At 51.1% G+C, this 22,487-nt stretch overlaps 1 protein-coding gene across 1 annotated transcript in view; it reads left to right on the top strand.

Annotated features, from left to right (window-relative positions):
- The first annotated feature begins 3,168 nt into the window (after positions 1-3,168).
- C18H1orf167 (chromosome 18 C1orf167 homolog) overlaps positions 3,169-22,487 on the top strand; it is a 28,358-nt gene continuing 9,039 nt past the window's right edge. Inside the window, exons 1-16 of the mRNA XM_074933924.1 lie at positions 3,169-3,253; positions 5,107-5,325; positions 8,894-10,848; positions 11,503-11,546; positions 12,163-12,382; positions 12,579-12,754; positions 13,299-13,396; positions 13,829-14,015; positions 15,267-15,448; positions 15,860-16,046; positions 16,659-16,869; positions 17,927-18,108; positions 18,263-18,386; positions 18,715-18,869; positions 20,110-20,318; positions 21,204-21,348. Of these exons, the coding sequence (XP_074790025.1) occupies positions 5,196-5,325; positions 8,894-10,848; positions 11,503-11,546; positions 12,163-12,382; positions 12,579-12,754; positions 13,299-13,396; positions 13,829-14,015; positions 15,267-15,448; positions 15,860-16,046; positions 16,659-16,869; positions 17,927-18,108; positions 18,263-18,386; positions 18,715-18,869; positions 20,110-20,318; positions 21,204-21,348 (4,205 nt within the window). The 5' untranslated portion in view covers positions 3,169-3,253; positions 5,107-5,195. The remainder of the gene's footprint in view (positions 3,254-5,106; positions 5,326-8,893; positions 10,849-11,502; positions 11,547-12,162; positions 12,383-12,578; positions 12,755-13,298; positions 13,397-13,828; positions 14,016-15,266; positions 15,449-15,859; positions 16,047-16,658; positions 16,870-17,926; positions 18,109-18,262; positions 18,387-18,714; positions 18,870-20,109; positions 20,319-21,203; positions 21,349-22,487) is intronic.

Raw genomic sequence — 22,487 nt, 5'->3', positions numbered from 1 at the left:
CGCCCTGCCCCACAATGTCACTATTGTCTGAGTAATTGCAAGAACCTTCCCTGTAGTCTCCCAGATCCAACGCTCTGCAGCTCCTGCATCAGTGATACATCCCGCTACCCAAGATGTTCATGAAGAAGCTAGCTTAAAAGGCTCTTTTAAATGTCCATCTGATTGGGCAGCAGTCTACTGAGCCAGTGGGGGTGACCTTGGTCATATGGATAAAGCTCACAAGTGATTACTGCTGGTGTTCACAGAAACTCTCCAGTTTCAGTGAGGTGTGGTGGATGCTCATAAAGTTGTGTTCATGCTGGTAACTGCCCAGGCTAGCTGAGAGTAATTGCACACAGCTGGCCTGAGAGAAGGTGGGTCTGCGGGCCCAAGGAGTTCTTATGCTCCCTCTCTCTAGCCTTGGGTTTTCATTTGTTGTTTGTATGCAGGTTTCAAGTCCACAAGGACCCTGTGCAATGACTGTTACTTGTGCATTGTAAATATGTTGTGCCTTAAAACACACTTTTTGCCTTCACTTGGCATCTAAATAGAACGTAGTTTTTTTTTCTAAAATAAAAGGAGCACCTTAGCACTGACGGAATTCTGTGTTAAAAATTACACCACTCGCCCCACTGCCTCATCTGTAATGTGGGAAATTCCTGATGAGTTAGAATTAAGCCCAGTGGCATGGGAGAGTGATAAAAAGAGAAAAACAGGCTTTTATTTCCACTAGGTTTCTGGTTCAAGTCCAGCACGGGCCCTTGTGGAGAAGTTTGCATTGTAGTTAATCAGGGTGGAGGGTATGATGTGTCTTTCTGGGACTGCCACAGAAATAAAGGTCTGTCTCATGTGGGTATCCCATTTTAAAAAGATACTGCAAATCCTCTAACCATCTCTTGTATTCTATTTATTATTAATCATCAGACTTCACATTTTTTCTAGTGCCTTTTGTGGGCAAATCGCTGCGGCTTACAAACAAATCACAACGTTCCTGGAAGGCAGGAGCTCCGTATTCAACAGATTGCTAAAGGGACGCAGAGTGCCTAAGATCCCTACCCCAGCTCACTCAGGAAATCAGTGGCAGAGCTAGGGATAAAACCCTGGAATCTTGGCTACTAATGATTTATGCTGATAATTAAATAAAACTGTCAAAAGAGACCCCTTATTTGAATATACGCACAAGTGCCCTTGTATTCAGATATACTAGATGTAGCAAAAGTGAACAAATGTAGCCTATGCCAGCATGCATACCGCTGCTTCGGCTCTGAATGCAGGCTTTATTCTGTGCCTGCAGGAGTGTACAAAATCCAGGATTTCCCAGAGATCCTCCTTTTTAAACTGGCAGCAGGATACACTCAGACAGAAATGCAGAAGGTGCCAGGTGGAATACACCCACACCCTTTGATTTGCAGGGTTTTGGTTCTAAGGTGTTTTTCATTATCCGATGGGGATAGTTTTCTGGATTCAAAACTATCTTTGTTGCTAGGTATCAGGGGGTAGCCATGTTAGTCTGTATCCATAAAAACAACAAGGAGTACGGTAGCACCTTAAAGACTAAGATTTATTTGAGCATAAGCTTTCGTGGGTAAAAACCTCACTTCTTCAGATGCACGGAGTGAAAGTTACAGATGCAGACATAAATATACTGACACATGAAGAGAAGGGAGTTTACCTCACAAGTGGAGAGCCAGTGTTGATAGGGCCAATTCGATCAGGGTGGATGTGGTCCACTCCCAACAATAGATGAGGAGGTGTCAATTCCAGGAGAGGCAAAGCTGCTTTTGTAATGAGCCAGCCACTCCCAGTCCCTATTCAAGCCCAGATTAATGGTGTTAAATTTGCAAATGAATTTTAGTTCTGCTGTTTCTCTTTGAAGTCTGTTTCTGAAGTTTTTTTGTTCAAGTATAGCTACTTTCAAAGCTGTTCTAGAATGTCCAGGAAGATGGAAGTGTTCTCCCTCTGGCTTTTGTGAAGTACCATTCCTGATGTCCGATTTGTGTCCATTTATTGTTTTACGTAGGGACTGTCCGGTTTGGCCAATGTACATGGCAGAGGGGCATTGTTGGCACATGATGGCATATATAACATTAGTAGACATGCAGGTGAATGAGCCTCTGATGGTGTGGCTGATGTGGTTGGGTCACCACCTCCTCATCTATTGTTGGGAGTGGACCACATCCACCCTGATTGAATTGGCATTGTCAACACTGGTTCTCCACTTGTGAGATAACTCCCTTCTCTTCATGTGTCAGTATATTTATGTCTGCATCTGTAACTTTCACTCCATGCATCTGAAGAAGTGGGGTTTTTACCCACAAAAGCTTATGCCCAAATAAATCTGTTCGTCTTTAAGGTGCCACTGGACTCCTTGTTATCTTTTTTGTTGTGTTACTTACTTGTGTTACTTTGTTGTGTTATCTGTTTTGTTGTGTTGTGTCCCACTCTGCTGGGACTCCTAAGTAACACAACCTAGTAACACAAAAAATAATAGCAATTAAAAAAACATAGGCACAGCTTTTGTAGGACCTAAGTAAATGCAAGGCTTCCTCTGGTGCCTTGCCTCCCCCCTCTGGAGCCAGCACCTTTTGCAGATAAAGAGAACCAGCAGTGTCTTCTCTTGAAAATCTAGAGACTTTTAAAGAGGATCTGGTGATTTTGTGGGGAGGGTTCAGACTCAAGATTTTTTGATGGCTGGGGGTTGGCAAGATACTCCTGGTAAGGGCCCAAGAAGTGGATGTTATGACCCTCATTCACGGATGGGGAAACTGAGGCACAAAAAGGTTCTCTTCTCCCCCCCGCCCCTTCTTCTGGTGGTTTTGTTTTTAAACAAGATCAGGCAAGTCTGCTGGCTCACCGGAGGGCTTTTACCCCCGGGGCTCACTGAATCCCCACGTTGGTGTCCCTGGCCTGCGTGGGCTCGGCCCCGGGGCTGCGGGCAGGAGGGGGCCCGGCTCTGGGGAGCTCGGCGGCGCCGGCTGGGGGGCGGGGAAAGCCGCGGCCCCGGTTCTGCAGAGCCCGCCCGGGGGGCGCGGCAGCCACAGGCTCGGCTGCGGGTTCGCCCGCCCCCGGCCCGTCGAGCGTCGCAGGCTCCCTGCCGGGGCCCCCGCGGGGCGTCTCCGGCTCCGCTCGGCCGCGGCCCCCGGCTCCCCCTCGCGCTGCCCCGCCGGCGACGCGCCGAGCGCCGCGCCCGCTTCGGAACGGGGCGCGAGACCCAACGGCCGGCAGGAGGCGCCTCCCCCCGGCGCGGGCGGGCGGACGGACGGACGGACACCAGGTAGGATCCGCCCCCCCCGCACAGACACCCAACAGCTCCGCCCCTCCCCCAGCACAGACAGACAGACAGACACCTTAACCCCCCACCCCCCAGCACAGACACCCAACAGCTCCGCCCCTCCCCCAGCACAGACAGACAGACACCTTAACCCCCCCACCCCCCAGCACAGACACCCAACAGCTCCACCCCTCCCCCAGCACAGACAGACAGACACCTTAACCCCCCCACCCCCCAGCACAGACACCCAACAGCTCCACCCCTCCCCCAGCACAGACAGACAGACAGACAGACACCTTAACCCCCCCACCCCCCAGCACAGACACCCAACAGCTCCACCCCTCCCCCAGCACAGACAGACAGACAGACAGACACCTTAACCCCCCCACCCCCCCAGCACAGACACCCAACAGCTCCACCCCTCCCCCAGCACAGACAGACAGACACCTTAACCCCCCCACCCCCCAGCACAGACACCCAACAGCTCCACCCCTCCCCCAGCACAGACAGACAGACACCTTAACCCCCCCCAACCCCCAGCACAGACACCCAACAGCTCCACCCCCCCAGCACAGACAGACAGACACCTTAAGCCCCCCAGCTCTGACACCCAACAGCTCCACCCCTCCCCCAGCACAGACAGACAGACACGTTAAACCCCCCACCCCCCAGCACAGACAGACACCCACCCGGCCGTACCCCTCCACGACAGACGGACGTCCCCCAGCTCCTCCCCCCCCCACAGACACCCAACAGCTCCACCCCTCTTCCAGCACAGACAGACAGACACCTTAAACCCCCCACCCCCCCCAGCACAAACAGACACCCGGCCGTACCCCTCCGCAGACAGATGGACATCCCCCAGCTCCGCCCCCCCAGCACAGACAGACACCTGGCTGTACCCCCTCCACAGACAGACGGACATCCCCCAGCTCCCCACCCCAACACAGACAGACAGACGGACACCTTAAACCCCCCTCCCCAGTACACAGACACCCAACAGCTCCACACCCACCCCAGACAGACACCTGGTCGTATCCCCTCCACAGACAGACGGACACCAGGTAGGACCCCCCCTACCCCAGACAGACACCCATCAGCTCCCCCCACCCCTGCCCAGGCAGACTGATACCCGGTGGTATCCCCTCCAAAGAGAGATGGACATCCCACAGTCCCCTCCCAGCACAGACAGACACCTGACAGCTCCTCCCCCCCCCCCCCCCAGGACAGATAGATAGACACAGCAGCAGCCCTTCCCCCAGCACAGACACCGGCCGTATCCCTGCCACAGACGGACATCCCGCAGCTCCCCCACCCCTCCCAGCACAGACAGACAGACAGACAGACCCAGTGGTAGCCCTCCACCCCCCAGCACAGACAGACACCTGACAGCTCCCCCCCAGCACAGACAGACACAGTGGTAGCCCTCTGCCCCTCAGCACAGATGCACTGAAATACATAGAAAAGAAAAAGAACCCAGGGTGTTGGAAGAGTGAGAGAGAGAGAGACAGCAGGAGACCAGAGGCGGCTCAGCCTGCTGCTCAGACAGACAGACTGACTGTTCAGCACAGACCCAGCTTGCTGGGCATTGCCGGGAGGAGGGAGACAGGCCCAGGCAGGCTGATTTTCCAGCAGTGCAGAGGGGTACGTTGAAGCGCACACACACAGGGGCCTGCCCTATAGGAGGCCAAGGGATAACTTCAGGGTTGTGCTATTAATGAGTAAACATCGTTCTGGCTGATTCAGTGGGATAGCCAGATGCTCCCCTGGCCCGTAGGTCTTCACAATAGTGTGGGACGTGGGGAGGACACCTGGGTCTGTAGCTCTGGAACAAACACATCTGTCTGTTATTACAGCCTGCTCCCCCTGATGTGGTGGTTTTGACTTCCCATATCATGGGCCTGCAGTGGTGTATAACCTGCGTTGCTGTGAGAAAGGCCTTTCCATGAAGCCAGTTTGCAGGGTGCTAAGGTCTCCCCTGAACTGTGTAGAGAGCATGGAGAACACAAATAAGAGCTTGAGTAGCAGGAAGAAAGAAAACATCCCCCCTCTCCTGAGCAGCTATCTGAAATCAGGTAAGCAACTCTGCCCTGTCTGCTGCAGGGTTTCCAGGGTGTATATCACTCTGTTACCTAGGGGCTCTATCCAGGTAACCTACCAAACTGGGTGTCAGGAAGTGAGGCCCACCACTTTTCATTAGCCCTCCCCAATGGGTTAGCTAATTTATCTGTGCCATCTTGAGGATGTAGCTCTAATTAGACATGGGTCAAAGCTCCTTTTCCATGGACATCTGTAGTCACAATGACAAGCCAGCATCACTAATCATGGGCGATAAGCTCCTTAAAGTGCCTCAGCTGGGGTGCGCTTGCTGCTGGGATTTGGGGCATTAAGTGGACAAAGCTGCAGGTTTGCAGTGAGTTCAGAGAATCAAACACAAAGAGACGTTTGTTCTCGTCCCTGAGGTTCTGGCTGGAGCGAGTGGCATGTCCTGTGGTGGCTATCGGAGTGAGTAACTTCATACAGGAGAGGTGGTTTAGCACAAAAGGAGAGACAATCCCACGGTCGATATGAACTACACCGGGATGTGCAGCTGTGGGGGTTGGGATGTGTGCCAGAGCGATTTCCTGCTGAGAAAGCTTAGCATGGCTCCTTGAGGCTCGGCCCAGGGAAAGATTTCCCTCAAACCCAACCAGGTACAGTTTCTAGTGCTTCGGGTGGATCACCATGGGAGCTAGTCTGGTTGTTGGCAGGCGGAGTGTGCAAGTCATACAATGCTGCAAGATGATGGGGAGAGAGGGTCTGATCATCACTTAGCAGCCATGGCAGACCCACCCTTTTTCCAGCTCAGCAAAGTAACGTTTGTGAGTCTCTCTTAGACTTCAAGGGACAATATTGGGTTAAAAGCCCTACATGTGCATGGTGGTCTAGTGCATTGAGCAATCAAGACATCTCTACTTCGGACTCACTGTGTGACCTTGAGCAAGTCACTGTTGTATGTCTCAGTTTCCTCACCTGTGAAATGTAAAATCTACCACCTTAAGTCTCTGTGGATGGGGAAAGAACCCACTGATCTGGTCGAAGTGCTGCATGTTTGTTTGTTATGTATTTTAACAATAGAGGTCCCCTTTGTTATTGATAATGTCTCATAGTATTGAAAGGGGATGAACTGAAAACAATCCAGTTGACTTTTGGTTAATTATGCTGTTTGTTTCCTTTCAGTGTGGACATTGAAAATAGACTGGTCAGTTTCACTTTTGTTTCTAGTCGGTTTCGTTTTCCAGTTCTGGTGCACTAGCTCAAGGCTGTACCACTTAGTTTGCAATTATTTGTTTGTTTTTTTTTTAAATCCTGCTTATTGTCATTGGAATTACAACAACAACAAAAAGTCCATTGGTCATAGGGTTTGTAATACTTGTTTTTATTTCAAAGCCTAAATCTGGGGCTGAGTTTGACCTATGTCCCTTTTAAGCCATCTCTTTTCCTAGTCGAGACATTTTTAAAAATCTCATTGGCTTTGATCAATTAATCCTGATTTAAAAGTGTTAACCTGCATCTACACTAGGGTCCGAGTGGTGTTTCTAGAAGGGTTAGCTAACACATGTTAGTTACTGTGGATTTAATAGACACCATTTTTTTCTAGTCCACACAAGGTCTAAATGAGTTGGGTAAAAATAGTTGTTAAAATCTAATCCTGGCCATGTGTTAAGGGCCTAGTGCTTGGCAGAAAGAAATGTAATGAGGATTGGGATAGCATATGTGTCTATATGTGAGAGATCATTTGCTTATAACTTCTAGATTCTCAAAGTTAAAAGCAGACTGATGTGATCCTGTGGTGAGCATTGATGGAAGGAAACATAGCACCTGAAGGGGCTTGTCCCTTTGTGATTCTGGGCCTGTTATTAAACCCCCTTTTTAGCAACATGCTGCTAGCTGTGTGGAAATTCCTGGGATGCAATGAATCCTTTTCTGAAGCACCAGCGTGCTGTGCTTTGTGATTATGCTTTATGCAAGAATAGGCACTGAGAAGCCAGTGCCACTCTGGAAACTTGTGGAAAGTCTGTTCACTTTTGCAATGCCAGCCCCTAATTAAAATCTTCCCCTTTGCAATATGTTTGAGAACATATGAAAGACAGTGACAGCCGTTCCCAAAGATAATTGGAGTATCAGCGAATGAGTGTCTCCTTCCCGGCTTTGATCAGATTGTTGGCTGAATTTCTCTGTCAGAAGGACCAGCAGCCCATTTGCAAAGAGAGAGAGCTGAGGTTGGTAGTTGGCTGTTTGGGCCTTTTTCTGGGAGACAGGATGAAATGTACATAGCCTGGAAATTAAGCCTTAGTGTGTAATACCCGACTAAAGATACGTATTTGGCTTTCGAGCATATTGTTTCAAAACGCTCTTGATGTGAGAAAGATGATTGATGTTCATTTCACAGTCAGCTTTGGCGTTTTTCCCCCCTAATTCATTGAGTTTGCTGAAGAGAGAGGGGTGCAGGTGTGAATATATTTCATAATGTACTTTTCAGCTCACATTCACTGCCCATTTTAAAAAAAAGTAACGGTTAAACTGCTGACTTCAAGCTGTTCCTTCAATTCCCCCTACTTTTTTCTGGTGCTCTGCCTTGTGTGGCTGTAAATGGGTGATTTCCAATTTTAATCAACCAGCAGTCCAGCGAGATGGAGTAGTGGGGACTCCTCCTTGTAAGCATTAAAAAGGGGGGTGAAAGGCAACAGTTTCTTCTTACAGAAGACAGAGGAATGAAAGCACACAACCCCCTAGTACTGCAGCATCAGCAATGGGTATGAGCCTACATCCTGGAGGGGATTTGAACAGAGGCAAGACTGCTAATTAGGGACCTATGTGCACTGTAGTTCTACTTAAAACATGCTCTGGTCTTGTAATGTAGATGAGACTAAACTGTGATTCCTAAATGTGCTGCAGCCTTGGACTCTTGCCAGACTGTAGCATGATTTGGGAACCTGGGTAAAACGCAGTTCAGTCGCATCCATGCGGCAAGACTGAACTGTACTCGAAACAGCTCAGGGCATTATCATGAACCCCAGCCCAGGAGGAATTCATGTGGATGAGAGACCCAAGCCCTGCAGACAAAGATGAGGGAGTGTCCACGCTCCAGTTCAAACCACGTTGTTCAGAACTATTGAAATATGTTCTTGCTAGAAGTGTGTTAGTTTGATGGCAACTGGGCCTACCCATGCTATAGAAAACCATCTAAAGACTGGTGTGTGCACTGGCCAGGGGACAACTGTATTCGCATCTTACTAGCAAAAACCTGTATTTAGTCTCGGTTCTGGCTAAAGCATTCTGAGCTGAAGAGTAACTAGGGCCTTATCCATTGGTGGCTGCAGGTGTAAGAATAATAATGCTAGGAGAGATCCCACTTTCCCTAGGCTCCTGTTAAGATCTCGGGCTGTCCCCTTGAAATTCCTCCTGCCCTGCCAGAAGGAAGTCTCTCTCTTTATCAGGAACTCAATAGTGTACATGATATTTTCAGTGCTGGGACTGAGGCTGATCAGAGAGAAGAGGTTCATTATATGGGGAGTCCCTGAGGTGCGTGGAAAGCTGTTGGGGATGTGGTGATGAATTATTGATGCTCCCTTGAAAAGAACGGTTCTTGTTTTTCTTTAGAGCATGGAAAAGTCCAGAAGAACGTGAACATAAATCTGTATTTGGGCGCTGGAAGCCGAGCTGAAGCTACTCATCGCTGGGCCAATGCTGCTGCATTCACTGTAACCCCTGGCTGGCAAGCGGAGCAAGGCAGGAGTGCACCAGCTGTAAAAAGCAAAGGCCCCAAGAAGAGGGATCCCAGCCTGATACAGACTAATCTCTCTTGCCCTTCTTCTCAGCCTTTCCGGGCTGCTCCCAACCAGCTCTCCTCCTCCTGCTCCCAGCAGCAAAATAACCTCTACTGCAGGCTGCAGCGGGGCAGCTCTGGAAAGGTGGCATGTGGTAACCCCCTGCCGCCTTCATCAGCTCCACCCTACGTGGATCTTCAGCAGAGACCTTTCCGCTTTGACACGGCTGGGCTAGCAGGGAGTGAGGAGAATGTGAGTGTCCACCTCCTGGAGAGGAGCCTGCAGTACAAGAAGAAACCAAAGGAGGGGTCTATCCCCTGGGACCAGTCCTCTGTGCACTCCACCTGCCATAACCTTCCAGAGGGAGGAAACCAGAGCAATGAGCAACAAGTGAAAAAGCAGCAACATGGACCTTTCGCTGCTTATGATGCAGACCATGGGAATCCTTTACTAGCCAGTACAGATTCCCTTTCCCCAGCTGTAGTGCCTGTAATCCCCTCTGCTGGGCTTGTCCCCCACCACAGCCCAATGGTATGTCTCTCTCCAGGGAGCTCCAGAGGAAGTGTGAACTCCTGTTGTCCTGGGCCTGCCCTCACCTTGGACGAACTGGGTCCCCGCGGCTTGGCTGAGTCCCTTCCTCGCTCTGTGGCCCTTCAGTCTGTCCTGCAGTCCTCCAAGACCTCTGCCAGCCTGCACTGCTCAATCCAGAGGCTTAAGCAAGAAGCTGCTTTAATGGGGATATGGAGCTCCCTCCCTTTGGAGTCCAGGTCTTCTCCACTAGCTTGCAGGTTGTGCTTTGCCCCCGAGGTCTCTACACCTGCTGTCCTGAGTGTGGGAGAGGACCTTGCTAGAGAACAGAGCAGTGCTAAGCAGGCTAGAATGAAATGGGGTCCCCCATTTGTTAGGGATTGGGGTCTTGGTTCAGTGACTGGTGACGTGGGGGATGCCGAACCTAACTCTCTCTGTCACAGGTGCAGAAATACTGAATTATATGCTCAAAGAACCAAAGTTTCAGGTGGAATCTGGCCAGAAACCCTCTGTGCCGGTGCCAGCTCGGTCTACCTGGTTGATACAGACGCAGGTAGTTCCTATGACTGGTCTCCCTACCTCAGGTATAAATCTCAGGTACAGCACACTCCACAAAAGAACGGCACGTTCAGCCATGTAAAAACTAATTTCCCTGAAAAGCCACTTGGAGTGGAAGAGTCACCCTGCTCCGTGCATTGGAGGAAGGCCCTTTCATCTGGCCCAGACCCAGATGCTTTGCAGCTGTCACTGGAGACACAAGAGGGTGGCGTGCCAATGAATGTCAGTGTAGCTGTGTATGGGACTCCAAGGGAAGTGCATCTGAGAGTCCAGTCTCCTTCTGGAGATGCAGGGATCGGTCAAGTCCAGCAGCTCAGTATGAGCTCCATAGACGTCGGCACCTCTGAGCCTCATGGCAAAGACCAGGGAGAGTCAGGAGAGGCATGTGACATCATATCATCTGCAGCCAGGAGAATAGCCATGGTGAATAACAGGCAGTCTGTGCCTAGTCCCAGCTACAGCCCTTTCAGGGTAACAGCCAGGCAAGGTCCTGGTGAATATTCTTTGGTTGCCGCTGCCGTGGATGATACGAACGCTACCAATGAGGGAGGAAGTGAAGAACGCTCCCAGGAGGCCTTCTGCATGGATCAGAGGCTCAACACAGACTGGGGCCAATCTGAGAAGCTTCCTGCAGAAAGGAGCAACAGGGAACTGCAGAACTGTGAGGAAAGCAGCCAGGTGCAGGACAGAAGACTACCACGGGTGAGGACCCTGTCAGTGCACAGCATCCAGGTTCTCGTGTACCCTCCTGTGTTCGTCTCCACCTTTCACCAGCAGCAGCTGGAGGTGAAGAATGGAGGTGCTGAGGGAAAGGAGGTGTGGGGATGAATCTCCATACGGGGCCATGGGAGAGCCCCCAAGAATAATTGCAGCCATCATTTCCCTTCCCTCAGGGGACGGACCAGTGGCCCATCTGGTCTTGTATCGTATCTCTGACATGGGTCTTAGAGTAAGTGTCACCATCTCCCTTTCCCTCTCTCTAGTGTCTTATTCTCAAAGATCACCTTTGCATTTTACGTTTCCTGGCTCAGGGGAGGGAAAGCACCATGATGGCTAACTCTGCTGCAGGCATGGCAATGGAGCACAGAGGGCCCAGTTCTCCCACTCTCTTTTGTGCTGAAATTAAAAGGAAGCACTTGCAAAGCAAGGTTCTACTCAGCATAGGATGAGCTGGGGCAGTCAGCTGGGACCGCCCTGCCTCATGGCTGAGCGTTAGTTTCCCAACCACAATGGCTGTGTGAGGTTGCACATCATGTGACCACAGCCTGATTCTTCCACCTGGGGGTTGTTAGTACTTGTGAGACCGGCACTTCTTGCAGCTAATACCAGTGCGTCACTGTCTGCTCTTACCTGTAGGATCCAGAGAACAATGTCTCGTGTTTGGAGATGAAGGAGAGAAGGTAAAAAGGGCTTCGGGTGAGGGGGTTGAGTGGGGAGTTGCCTTTGGAAATGTGTGGCCATGGAACATTGCCTGGCGCTTATAGTTCCAGGGAATGTGCCACAATATTACCTGGAACACGTAGAGTTGGGAGAGTAGTTAGCCCTTGGAGAATAAATGGCTGCAACATCCAGAACTGAGTATGCTTTAAAAAAAAAAAATTGGCACGTCTTTGGACTTCCATCTTGGGTAGCTCCAGCAGTGGGCAGAAGGCAACCCTCGGTTTAATGTTCCCCTCTAGCAGTGCAGCTTCTTCAGCTGAACTCATTGCATGGTCAGCAGAGAGCAATCAATGAGCTAAGGCCTAGAGAAGGGACTTGAACCCACAACCTTTGGGATAAGAGGGGAGAGCGCCACTAACTTGGCAATGCTTACGCCCATGTTTGGTGCAGGGCTGTGGCTGAGTACGTGGTCTGGAACCTGCTTTGGAGAGGCCTGGGATCACTTAGTCCCTGGGAATGAGAGGACTAGCTGAGGTGGAGATTGCTAGTCAAGTGGATGGAGTCCTGCTGATGTGTCTTGGCTGGATTCGACCTTCCTTGCTCATACTGGAGTTCAGTCCCTTGTTTCTGTTTCAGTTCTCAGCTGCTGGGCAATAGGCGACGACTAGCCAGGTGTTTCCAAGCCTGGAGCAGCCACACCCTCAGGAAGAGGACTGCAGCTAGGGAGCTCTACAGACAGCAGCAGCTTCGCAAGGGGCTTGGGGCCCTACAGTGGGCAGTGCAGCTGAGGAAGGTGCAGATGGAGATTGCCCAGCGGAGACACTCCCTGGCTGTGCTGGCCGTCAGCTTTCACAGGGTAAGGATGGGCAGGGGACAATAGAGGAAATGCTGTCACGCAGTAAGGAGGGCAGGAGAAGGGAGGGAGGTGGCAGGGGAATGGCTGCTCATACACATGATGAGGAAAGGGTGCACAATGCTACATTCAGTGCAGAGTGGATTCGGAGCCGGGGGTTCTGATTCAGGCACGTCTCGCCGTGTCGCTCCTCTTTCAGTGGAAGTCAGCTGTGGTGAAGCAAAACGAAAGCCAAACCTCCCAGCAGGAGCCAGCGACTCTCACCAAAGAGTCGCCAGTGGGTCTTGTCGGGCTGGGGAGAGGTCCAGCTGTCACAGCCCCAGTGTGGTGCCGGCTGACGGCAGGGTCCCCGCAGGAGGCTGCATGGCACAGTAGGTAAGCTGGGATTTTCTCATCAATGACTCTTTGTGTTGGATGGTTGCGGGGCTGGAGCTGGAGGCAGAGGAACTCTCTTTAGCAAGAAGACCTCAGATGAAGGAAGAGCTGATGGCACAATCCTTCCCACCTCTGTGGATACGAGAGATTTCCAGGGTGGGAATTTACACTTACAGCTACTGAGCACTGGAGGATCCTACCTCAGGCTCGTCCGTGCTAGCTGTGGTAAAATTTCTGTGCCTCTGATAGAGGGGACAAGAGGGAAACCCAGGGTCATTTCTTGGGTCCAGTTGCGATCCATACGTGTGGAGCAGGGGTTGGTGAGTCAGAATCAGACTTGTCATCAATCCCTGGCAGGGGAATGAACTGAGCAAAGGGAAAGACCTATTTGCTCAGGTTCTATGGTAGAAGAGCTGAATCCAGAAAGCTAGAAGCAGCCCTGGTGGAAAGGGAGGCCTTGATTGTAACCCCTCCCCCGGTCTGGGTCTGTGAGCTCCCTCTCTGGCAGGTTCTGTGGCTAAACGCAAGCTTGGGACTCTTTCAGGGTGGAGGCAAACCTGTGGATGCAGCTTCATTGCAGGCAGAGAGCAGATGAGCTCTGTCGGCGGGCACAGGCCATCAGGGACCTGAGGCGGCTGGCTGGTAAGCACTGGCTCCAGAGCATTCAAACAAATGCAGTTAAACAGTATGCTCCCAGGCTGGAAGGATGGTGGCATTTCAGGAGATTTCTCTGTTGATGTCTAATTACTGCCTTGTCTTTGCCCGTTCAGGACCTGATCCTGTGAAGTGCTGGGCATTGACTCTGGTGGGAGAGGAGGCTGCTCAGCATCTCATAGGATTGGTCGCCTATTGTTCTGTTTCAACATCTCCTCTGTCATCTCCTCGGCGAGGTTAGCTTGTAGCGGATGCTCTGGCTACAGCAATGTGAGCTTCCTCCCAGCAGTTCCTGGCCATTCCCAGCAGGAGTCCTGCTGGTGGATGTTTGCGTTGATGGTGCTAAAATGTTCTAAGCTCTTCTCTTCAGATCTGATTTTTCTCTTCTTTTTTCTCTCTCTCTCTGGTCTTGTAACACAGCAGCTTTCAGACTGTGGCGCCTGCAGAAGGAGCTCCTGGACAAAGAGGAGGCCAGAGTGCAGGAAGCTCGTGCCTTGCTGGAGAAGAAGCAGCTACAGAACCTTTTCTGGGCATGGCGTTCACGGAGCTTGGAAACCGAGCGGATTTTGCCACTGCTGACTCAGATCCGGAGAGAGCTGGCCATCCGGTAAGCAAAATGGGACCCATCTTCCTTCTCTTGGGGATGTCGGATTCAGTCTAGAATGTGTTCTATTGTGAAAACCCAGGCAGGAGCCTGGCAATGAGAGATGCGACCCAGAATGACTCTTATCGAATTCTAGACAAAGCCTGTCCCCCTCGCTTATTGCTCTAAATATTTGAAGATTAAGTCAGTGCTCATGGGGAGGGTGTGAGGACATTGGCTAAAGACAGATCTAGCATGGACCAATACGGGGCGAGCTGCTTTGCATAACTCAGCCAAGGCACTTCAAACCTGAGCTCTGCTAGTCCAGTGACCAAATTTGAGACTGCCAACCATGCGGAATTGTTCCAACCAGCACAGCGAGTCTGTGATGCGGGCAAACGGGGACTAGGAGAGAAGAACCCAACTCCTTTTCCTTCCCTGGCCCAATCCAAGACTCGAACCCGGGTCTCCAGAAGTGAAAAAGGCTGGTACGGTAATAGCACTGGGGTCTCCCTTCACTCGATAGTGCCTCACCCTGTCCCTTTCTCACAGCACCGACATTAAAGACTAAATGTGTTGTGTGTATGAATTTAGTATTGTAGGCCGAAGTCTACCACAACTTTCCAAGGGTTGGGGTGGAGTCTCCATCACTGGAAATTTTTAAATCAAGATTGGATACTTTTGTACATGATCTGCTCTAGTTCAAACAGGAATTAATTCAGGGCAGTCCTATGGCCTGTGTTATACAAGAGATCAGAGTAGATGATTGCAATGGTCCCGTCTGACTGAATCCTCTGTTTATCCACAGACCAGGTACTACACAGGCCGTACTGGTTCAAGCTTCCCCTGCACAACCCCACTCAGAGGCCTCACCATTGACCTGGGCAGAGCACAACTAGGGTTGAGAGGATACTTCCGTCTCTGTGGCTCATCCAGTTATTGACTTTTCTGTTGAGACTGTCAATAAGGGGGCCAGTTGCTAGTTACAGTTTGGGTACAGTGGATTCCCATCCATTGGGAACTGGCCTGAAACCCCCAATTCATTTCATGTAGGCCACCCAATAGCCATCCAATGGTAAGATGTCTTGGTCTGGACTCAGACCTTGGACCTAGAAGTGGAAGGTGCTTGGCATTCTCCCCAGACCCCTACATTACCCAAGCACTCCAGGAATAAGTTAAGGACAAGAGACGCCTGATTCACAAAAGTTCCATGGCAGAAATAACCAGAGAACCAGCTGTTGCCGCTTGATTTATTTTATTCTTTGGTCTCTTCAGGTGTTTCAGTGCCTGGAGGCAGTTTGTTGAGCGGAAGGCATTGTGCAGGCAGAACCTGGAGCATCACAGGGCCGCGTCCCTGAGGAAGTGCTTCCAGCAATGGGTCTTGATGCTGCAGCTCAGAGAAGTGGACAAGATGACAGCTGTGAACTTGTTTATCTTGAGGCAGAGGAGATGTTATGGTGAGGTGTTGAGGGCCTATCTAATCATCTTAAGATCAGAAGATACTAATGTGCCTCTACATTTTCCCCTCCCCATGTGGCGCACTGGAGACTGGATGGAAGCTTATTGCAGGGCAGCATGAGACAAGTCTGCTACCCTCAAGATGAAATGTGATACTAACGTGAAGTGCCGAGTCAGGAAGAGGGTTGTCCCCCTTGGCCAGATTAGTGTTGCTGCAGGAAGATTTGAGATCCTGTTGATAAGCCTAGAAGAAAGCCTGGCAATAATTTACTTTGAGATCTAGAAAGGAAGCTGTGCGGTGGGGGAGTCGGTGGCTGTCCCCTGTGTCAGGCTGAGTTTCTGAGCACTGAAGGGTCACTCCTGACAAATGGTTTTTCTCTCTCTCTCCTGTCTGTCTGTGACCTGTAAAGGACAACAAGCTAGCTCAGCTGCCAGTGGGCCTGCGGTGAAGGAGGATGAAGCTCAGCTATGCTTGGCTGTAAGGAGAAGCCACCTGTGGAAAAGAGGTGTCTCTTTAGATGACCTCTACCAGCGAATGAAGCTCCAGAGGATATTTCTGCTGTGGAAGGCGAGGCTCCGTCAGCAACAGCGAGCTAAGTGAGTGTTAGGATTAAATGCTTAGGGAACACCTCAGGTTTCCTTCTCGTTGATTCTGAATTTTAGAGATTATGCCACACACACCTGCGTCGTATATCTAGTACAATGGGGAAGATGTCTCCATTGCTGCCCACGGTACCAGGTACGTCACTGTGTGAAGGGCAAACATTCCAAAGGACAGTTTGTTGGCTCTTCAAGGACCATCACCAGGACCTGCTGCTGCAGTGCAGGGGCAGGCCCTGAGTCTGGAAATGAAGGGGTGGACGCTGGTGCTAGAACCCATCACCCATCGATTCAGAAATCAGCACGGGACAGGCTTCTCCGCTTTGCCCCACCAGCGTGTCTCAGTGATCTAGAGAGTGGAGCAGTCTCCATGTTCCACTCAGTCCTTGGCCTCTCTGCTGAGACTGCCAGCGTAGGGGCTATTAGTGCGAGTTACCATGGTGGATTCCATCAGGTGGCTCCCTGGTCAGACCACACCCATGTTAACTCGTCACTGCTCACCTGGGCTGGGTTTAAATGGGTAACCTTGAGGTGAAAGACCCTTTAGCCAGCACCAGTCTGCTAAGCCATTGTGCAAACTTTTCCTTACCCTCTCCTCCTCCTCCTTAGTTCCTTCTCTCAGGCTTCGGAGCAGCGCCGACTACGGGACGCTCTGAGGCAGTGGCACCAGAAGACTCTTCAGCTGAATCTTCTGAACCACAATCTCAGGGCACCTCCTGAGGAGCCTCTTGCCTTGCTGGATTCTGAGGAGTCTTCTCTCTCTTCCGGCTTCCACAGCAGCGCTCTTGCTCCTCTTGTTTCCCATGGCTCGTTGGAAAAGGTGAGGGAGTCCTGCTGACAGTCCTCTCTGTGCTGCAGGGAAGTATTGATGCAAATATAAAAGCAGGGAAGTTCAGATCCAACAGGGACCTTGGGGGTCTGTTTCAGGCTGATAATATTTTGAGGCAGTGCTGTCTAGTGGTGAAAGCAGTGCACTGGCAGTCTGGAGACCTAGATTATATTTCTGCCACTGACTAGCTGTGCAGCCTTGGGCAAGCCACTGCACCACTCTGTGCTTCACCTTCATCATGCCAACGTCACACTGACCTGGTGCCTTTCACCTGAGGATCCCAAAGTGCCCTGCCCAGATGGGTAAATATGATTGTCCTCATTCACAGATGGGGAAAGTGAGGCACAGAAGGGCTCAGTACAGATGGGGTACTGCCTTACAGCACTGAAGTGCTGGGATTTGAATCTAAAGTTTCTGCTTCGACACAGTCCCCACACTAACAGGCTGATCTGCCTTGGCCTTAGACTTGAAGGCTCTGATGGCAGGGAATCCATGTGCTAAGTGTCCTCAGAGGCAGATACGGTCACGCCAGTCCCCTAAGTGAGGGGTTAGAGGGCAGGCACAAGGGAGCTGGTGGTGGGTGGGTTCTGCTGTATACTCACTGCATGGCAGCTAGAAGGCACAGGGTACAGAGATCCCTGCCAGTTGGGGGAGGGGATACACGGACCTCTTGGCTTGGCTGCCATGGGAAATGGACTGCAGAGCTGCTGGGCTCTGTTCTACTTTCCACCATGCTGCCAGCCTCTGAGGAGCCATCAAGATGGGAGGCTTTGCTGTACTCGCCTGCTGACTATGCAGAGTACTGGGACAATCCATGGCCAGGGCAGGTAGTAGCTAGTTAGAGGTCTATTTTCCACCAAAGGTGTGCCCACGGTCCTGAGCACATAGTGGCTGACGAGTGTTTCCTGTGGCAGCAGAGGGATGGATGCATCTTGGATCTCCCCAAGCTCCGCTGCAAAGAGGAGTGAACGTAGAGGTTAGAGGTCATTAGCAGAGGGATTGTTGCTCGGAGCACTAAACTCATAGCCATGTGCTTTCCTCTGACCAGGAGAGCAGCTTCTGTGACAGCAGTCAGAACAGCCTCTCCTCCCTCATGACCTCCGAGGACACCACACACCTGTCCCGGTCTGTCTGCTCTCTGCAGCAGCACTGCTGCCCAGTGGTTCCAGCTGAGCTGGTGGGAGAGCTCTGTTTGCAGGCCTCCTCTCCTCCACAGAGTCCCCGAGTTGGGTGAGTTGGATCCTGGAAAGAGGTGGCTCTTCTGTATGGATAGACATGGCTTGGATGGCTGCCTTTCTCCTGACTCCCAGCCCAGTGCCCCTCCAGCTGCTCTCTCCTCACCTTGCTTGGCAAGAGAGATCAGCCTGGTGCTTGTGTCTTGCAGAGAGAATCCGTTTATGGGAGGCCAGCTCCAAGCTTTGGCACTGTGGAGACCAGACAGCAGGATCGAGCCTCTCACCAGTTACTTCGCATGGGAAGAAATGCAGTTCCAAGGTGATGCTCTGCAGGTAATGAAGGATTTCTCCGTGCTGCTCAATTTACGGAAAAGTCTTTGGGTTTAATCACCTGCCAACCCCACCCCTCACCAGTCTGCTCTCAGTTGGGCAAAGAGGTTCCCATGACTGGCAGATCTCTGCACATCTCGTCCCCCTCCTCTTGCCAGCCTCAGTGGCAGATGAGCAGGAAGATTTTCCTGGTACTCAGAAATTGAAGGGGTACTTTGGAGGAGTTTGGCAGTGGTGAGTGCGGTCACAGCAGCATTGAGAGCAAGCAGGATGAATGGGGTCCGGTGTCTGTGCTGGACTTCAGACCCCTTTCTGGTTTGTTGCATTACAGGGTTACAGTTCTGGAGAGGAACTGGAGAGTCCCTGTGGCTCCCTCTGGCACCAAGCAGATCTACGACTCCTGCAGAGATATTTCTTGGTCTGGTCAACTCAGACTCAGCAGCATCTAAAGATCCAGCAGCACGGCAGGCTCGTTCTGCTGTCCCGGTATGGGCCCCAGAGCCAGTTTATACTTTTCTGACACTCTGTTGTAATTGTTTCCAGAGCATCTGTCGAAATGTCTATTGGGTGAAAATAGCAATAGTAATAATCCCTAGCTCTTCTTATCAATAGACCTCAAAGGACTTTACCAAGGAGGTCAGTATCATTAGCCTCATGTTATAGAGGGGGAAACTGAGGCACAGAGCTGCTGTGACCTGCCCAAGCTCACCCAGAAGGCCAGTGGCAGTTAAAGGAATGGAACCCAGGTCTCCTGAGTCTCAGCCCTGTGCTCTGTGCACTAGGCCAACTGGACCTTGAGCTCTGAATTGGACCTAGGATTTGCTTTTCCAGGGTTCCCTCCCCCACCTTATGTATTTCTTTTCCTTCATTTCCCCCTCTCCAGAACCCCTCATTTTAGTTTGGGCCGAGAACCTCCTCGTAGAGACTGGCAAGTCTGAACAGAGCAGTGGACCAGCTTGTCCGCTGTCTGCAAGTGCTGGGTGCTTCAGGAAGCAGGTGCAGGTCCCCTCCCGCACCACTGTTCTCTTTTGTGGAGGTGACCAATCCTTTTTGAGCTGCACTGAGCAAAGTGTCTCAATTAGGAAACATTAGGGCCTAAATTAACCCCAAAACATGAAGGCTCAGATGATCAAGACTGCCTAGGGGATTTAGACATATGGTTTCCATTGAATGTATGGGATTTGTATGTCTAAATCCATAGGCAGTTTTAAACAAATGTCAGCTGAAAAGTCAAAGCCAACATTCCACCATTGTCAAGTACAATGCAGCACAGTCTCCTGGTTAGAGCAGAGAACTAGGAGTCCCGATTCCTGCGGTCACTTCCTGGCACTGCCACCAACTCACCTGTGACCTTGGGCAGGTCACTTAACCTCTGTTCCTCAGTCTGCCCACCTGTAATGTGGGAAGATATTAACGCCCACTCCCCAGGGTGTTGTGAAGCTTAATTAATGCTTGTAAAATACTGAGCTCTTGACTGGAGGCACGGCACACATGCCAAGTGTGAGTACGTTGGGTATGAACTCTCCCCCCAGCAAAGTAATACCAAGTAACATTCCAGGTGTACTTCAGCTGGTTGCCGTTTAAAAACAAATCGGATGTAATTCCGGAAGTTAGTGAAATCTCCGTCCAGTAGTGGGTATTTCATTAAACTTAACATACAAAAGTAAATCTCTTCAAGCTGCTCCTCCAGCCTCTCACGTGTCCTACATCCTCCCCCCAACCCCAGGGCGTTTCTTGGCTGGCACAAGTGGGTTGTGGAAGATAAGAATCGGAAAGCCATGGCATCCAGACAACATGGTCTCCATTGCTGCCAGGCTGCCTTTGACCTGTGGAAGCAGAGGCTAACTCAGAAAGTGGAAGCTGACAGGCGATTCAGGCATTGGATCCGCCAAAAGGCAGCAGATGCCCTGCGGTGCTGGCATACCTGCTGGCAGAGTGAGTTACGCCATGGCATAACAGGCCCTGAATGCTGTGTAGAAGGGGCTGAAGGGGAAGGATATTATGATATCAAACTGGTTGGGAGGAAATCCTGCTTGTAGTCCTAGTGTTGGGCTCTGCAGATCTCAGATGTAATGAACTGACTAGTGTGTATGTGCACCACTGCCCTCTACTGGTTGCAACCAGAATTGCTTGGTTGTGTGTCACATGCCCTGTACTGCTTATAGCTAATGGAGATTCTCCTTTGGCTCAGGTAGTTTGGACCAGGAGGCTCTGAGTTCTACTCCTGCTGTCTCTATAAAGTTCCAAGTGGCTGTGATGTGTAGAGACAACTTGGAAGTCCTGGGTGACCACAGTTTTGAACTGAACATAATGGACTGGATCTTGCTCCCATTGAAGTAATTGTCAAAACTTCCATTGGCTTCAGTGGGAGCAGGATACAGCCCTGTGCAGTCTGTAAGAATCCTGCATCCATAGTACCCTTCATCAGAGGATTTCCAAGTGATTTACAAACAGTAAGTTCCCATGATGCCCAGGGAGGTAGGGAAGGATCCTCTTTTATAGCAGGGGTAGCTGAGATGCAGAAGAGCGGCAAAGTGATTTGCCCAGTATAACGCAATGTGCTGGTGGCAGGAGATGAATCCAGGAGTCCTGACTCCTCATTCCCTTGTCAAACCACTAGACCACACTGCTAGGAATTTTTTTTCTAAAAGCCTGTCTAGCTGCTTGTGTGGAAGGAATGATTTCAAAGCCTGTACAAGTCTGTCTGTCAGAGTGCGGGGCATGCGTCAGATCCGTTCTGTCTTTGTGCTGTTGCCTGCCCTTGGTGAGGTGGCTGCATCTCGTGGGCTGCTCTGGCCTGACTCCTGTGTTCCATTCCAGAGCAGTGCACCTTGAGGGATCTGCAGCTGCACTGGGCCCAGCACAGCTCGCAGGGGAGGAAGAGGACAGTCCTGCAGGCCTGGCACTGCCAAGCTGTGAAGTGGAGAAGCGCTGCTTGCTGCTGGAAGCGTCTCCTCTTGCGCAGGTTTGTCTGCTCCCCCTGGGAGGCCTTTCCTGGGAGCAGAAATGTAATTTACTAGAGCTGGATCTGATCTGCGCGGGATAGAGCCGGATGTGAAAGTTCAGGGGAATTTTGCATGAATGATGTTTCTGTAGAAATACTTCCCCCTCCTCCGCTCTTTTGTCCCTGCTTCGCTGCTGAAACACTTGGTGTGGCATAGCTCTTTCAGGGTGCCTGTGACCCATAGCCTAGCACTCCCTGCTGGATGTTTCTCAGGAAGTCAGAGAGAAAGCACGCGCCTGACTGCACAAGGCATCCTGGGAGAAGTGACCCAGCTTGAGGGAGCGATTGTGAAGGCCTGCCCAGTTCTTATGTCTTAGACCATTTCCTCTCGGACTGGGAGAGCAAAGAGGAGGAGGATTATTCTGCCTCAGCAAGAGAATCTCTTCTGATCTCTGCCACAAAGGGTCAGTCCCATTGGAGCCTCTTTGAACAGCTCTCTCTAGGTTGTCTTCCTTCTTTGCTAGACTACATTGAATCAGTGAAGGCAATGGGGTCACACTGGGGATGAATTGGGCCCACTGTGCACACAAGGCACTGGCAGCCTGGCACTCCAATCTCGGTGCTGAAGGTGTCAGGGCACACACAGTAACAGCTAGGCCTTGCTAATGACTCATCTGCGCCCCCTCAATTGGCTGCCAGGAACCCCACTGCCTTTAGAAAGGTTAATTGGTTGCCTTCCAGCCATTTGGCTTCGGTTTATAAACCCCTAGTGGCCAGTACCAATTCAGGAGCCTCTGCTCTAGGCAGTTGTATTTGCTAAGCCAGATGCAGCTCTCTGATGGCCAAAGGCAAGAGGCTTTTCCTTTTGAAGATCCTTTAACAGAAGGGAATTATTACTGGATCCTTGGGATCCCAGCCCAGCCAGCAAGAGGGGAGCCCAGGCAGCAGTGAGTGCCTGAGAAACAAAATCTGTCTGCAGGAGTCCGTCTAACAGGGCAGGAAGGAAAGATCTGCTCAGCCAAGAGGGAAGAGTCTGTTGAATGGGGCTGGAGAAGAAGATCCAAGAGTGTGTTGGGAGTGGGGCTGGTAGGAAGAATCTGTGGAGTAGGTGATTGTTCTGGTGGATCTGACTCTCCCACAGTTTGAATCCCTCCCCCTAC

This window comes from Natator depressus, chromosome 18 (assembly GCF_965152275.1).
Source record: "Natator depressus isolate rNatDep1 chromosome 18, rNatDep2.hap1, whole genome shotgun sequence".
Taxonomy (NCBI): Eukaryota; Metazoa; Chordata; order Testudines; family Cheloniidae; genus Natator; species Natator depressus.
Note: the sequence above shows the minus strand (reverse complement) of the source record. Positions and strands in the feature narration are given on the sequence as shown.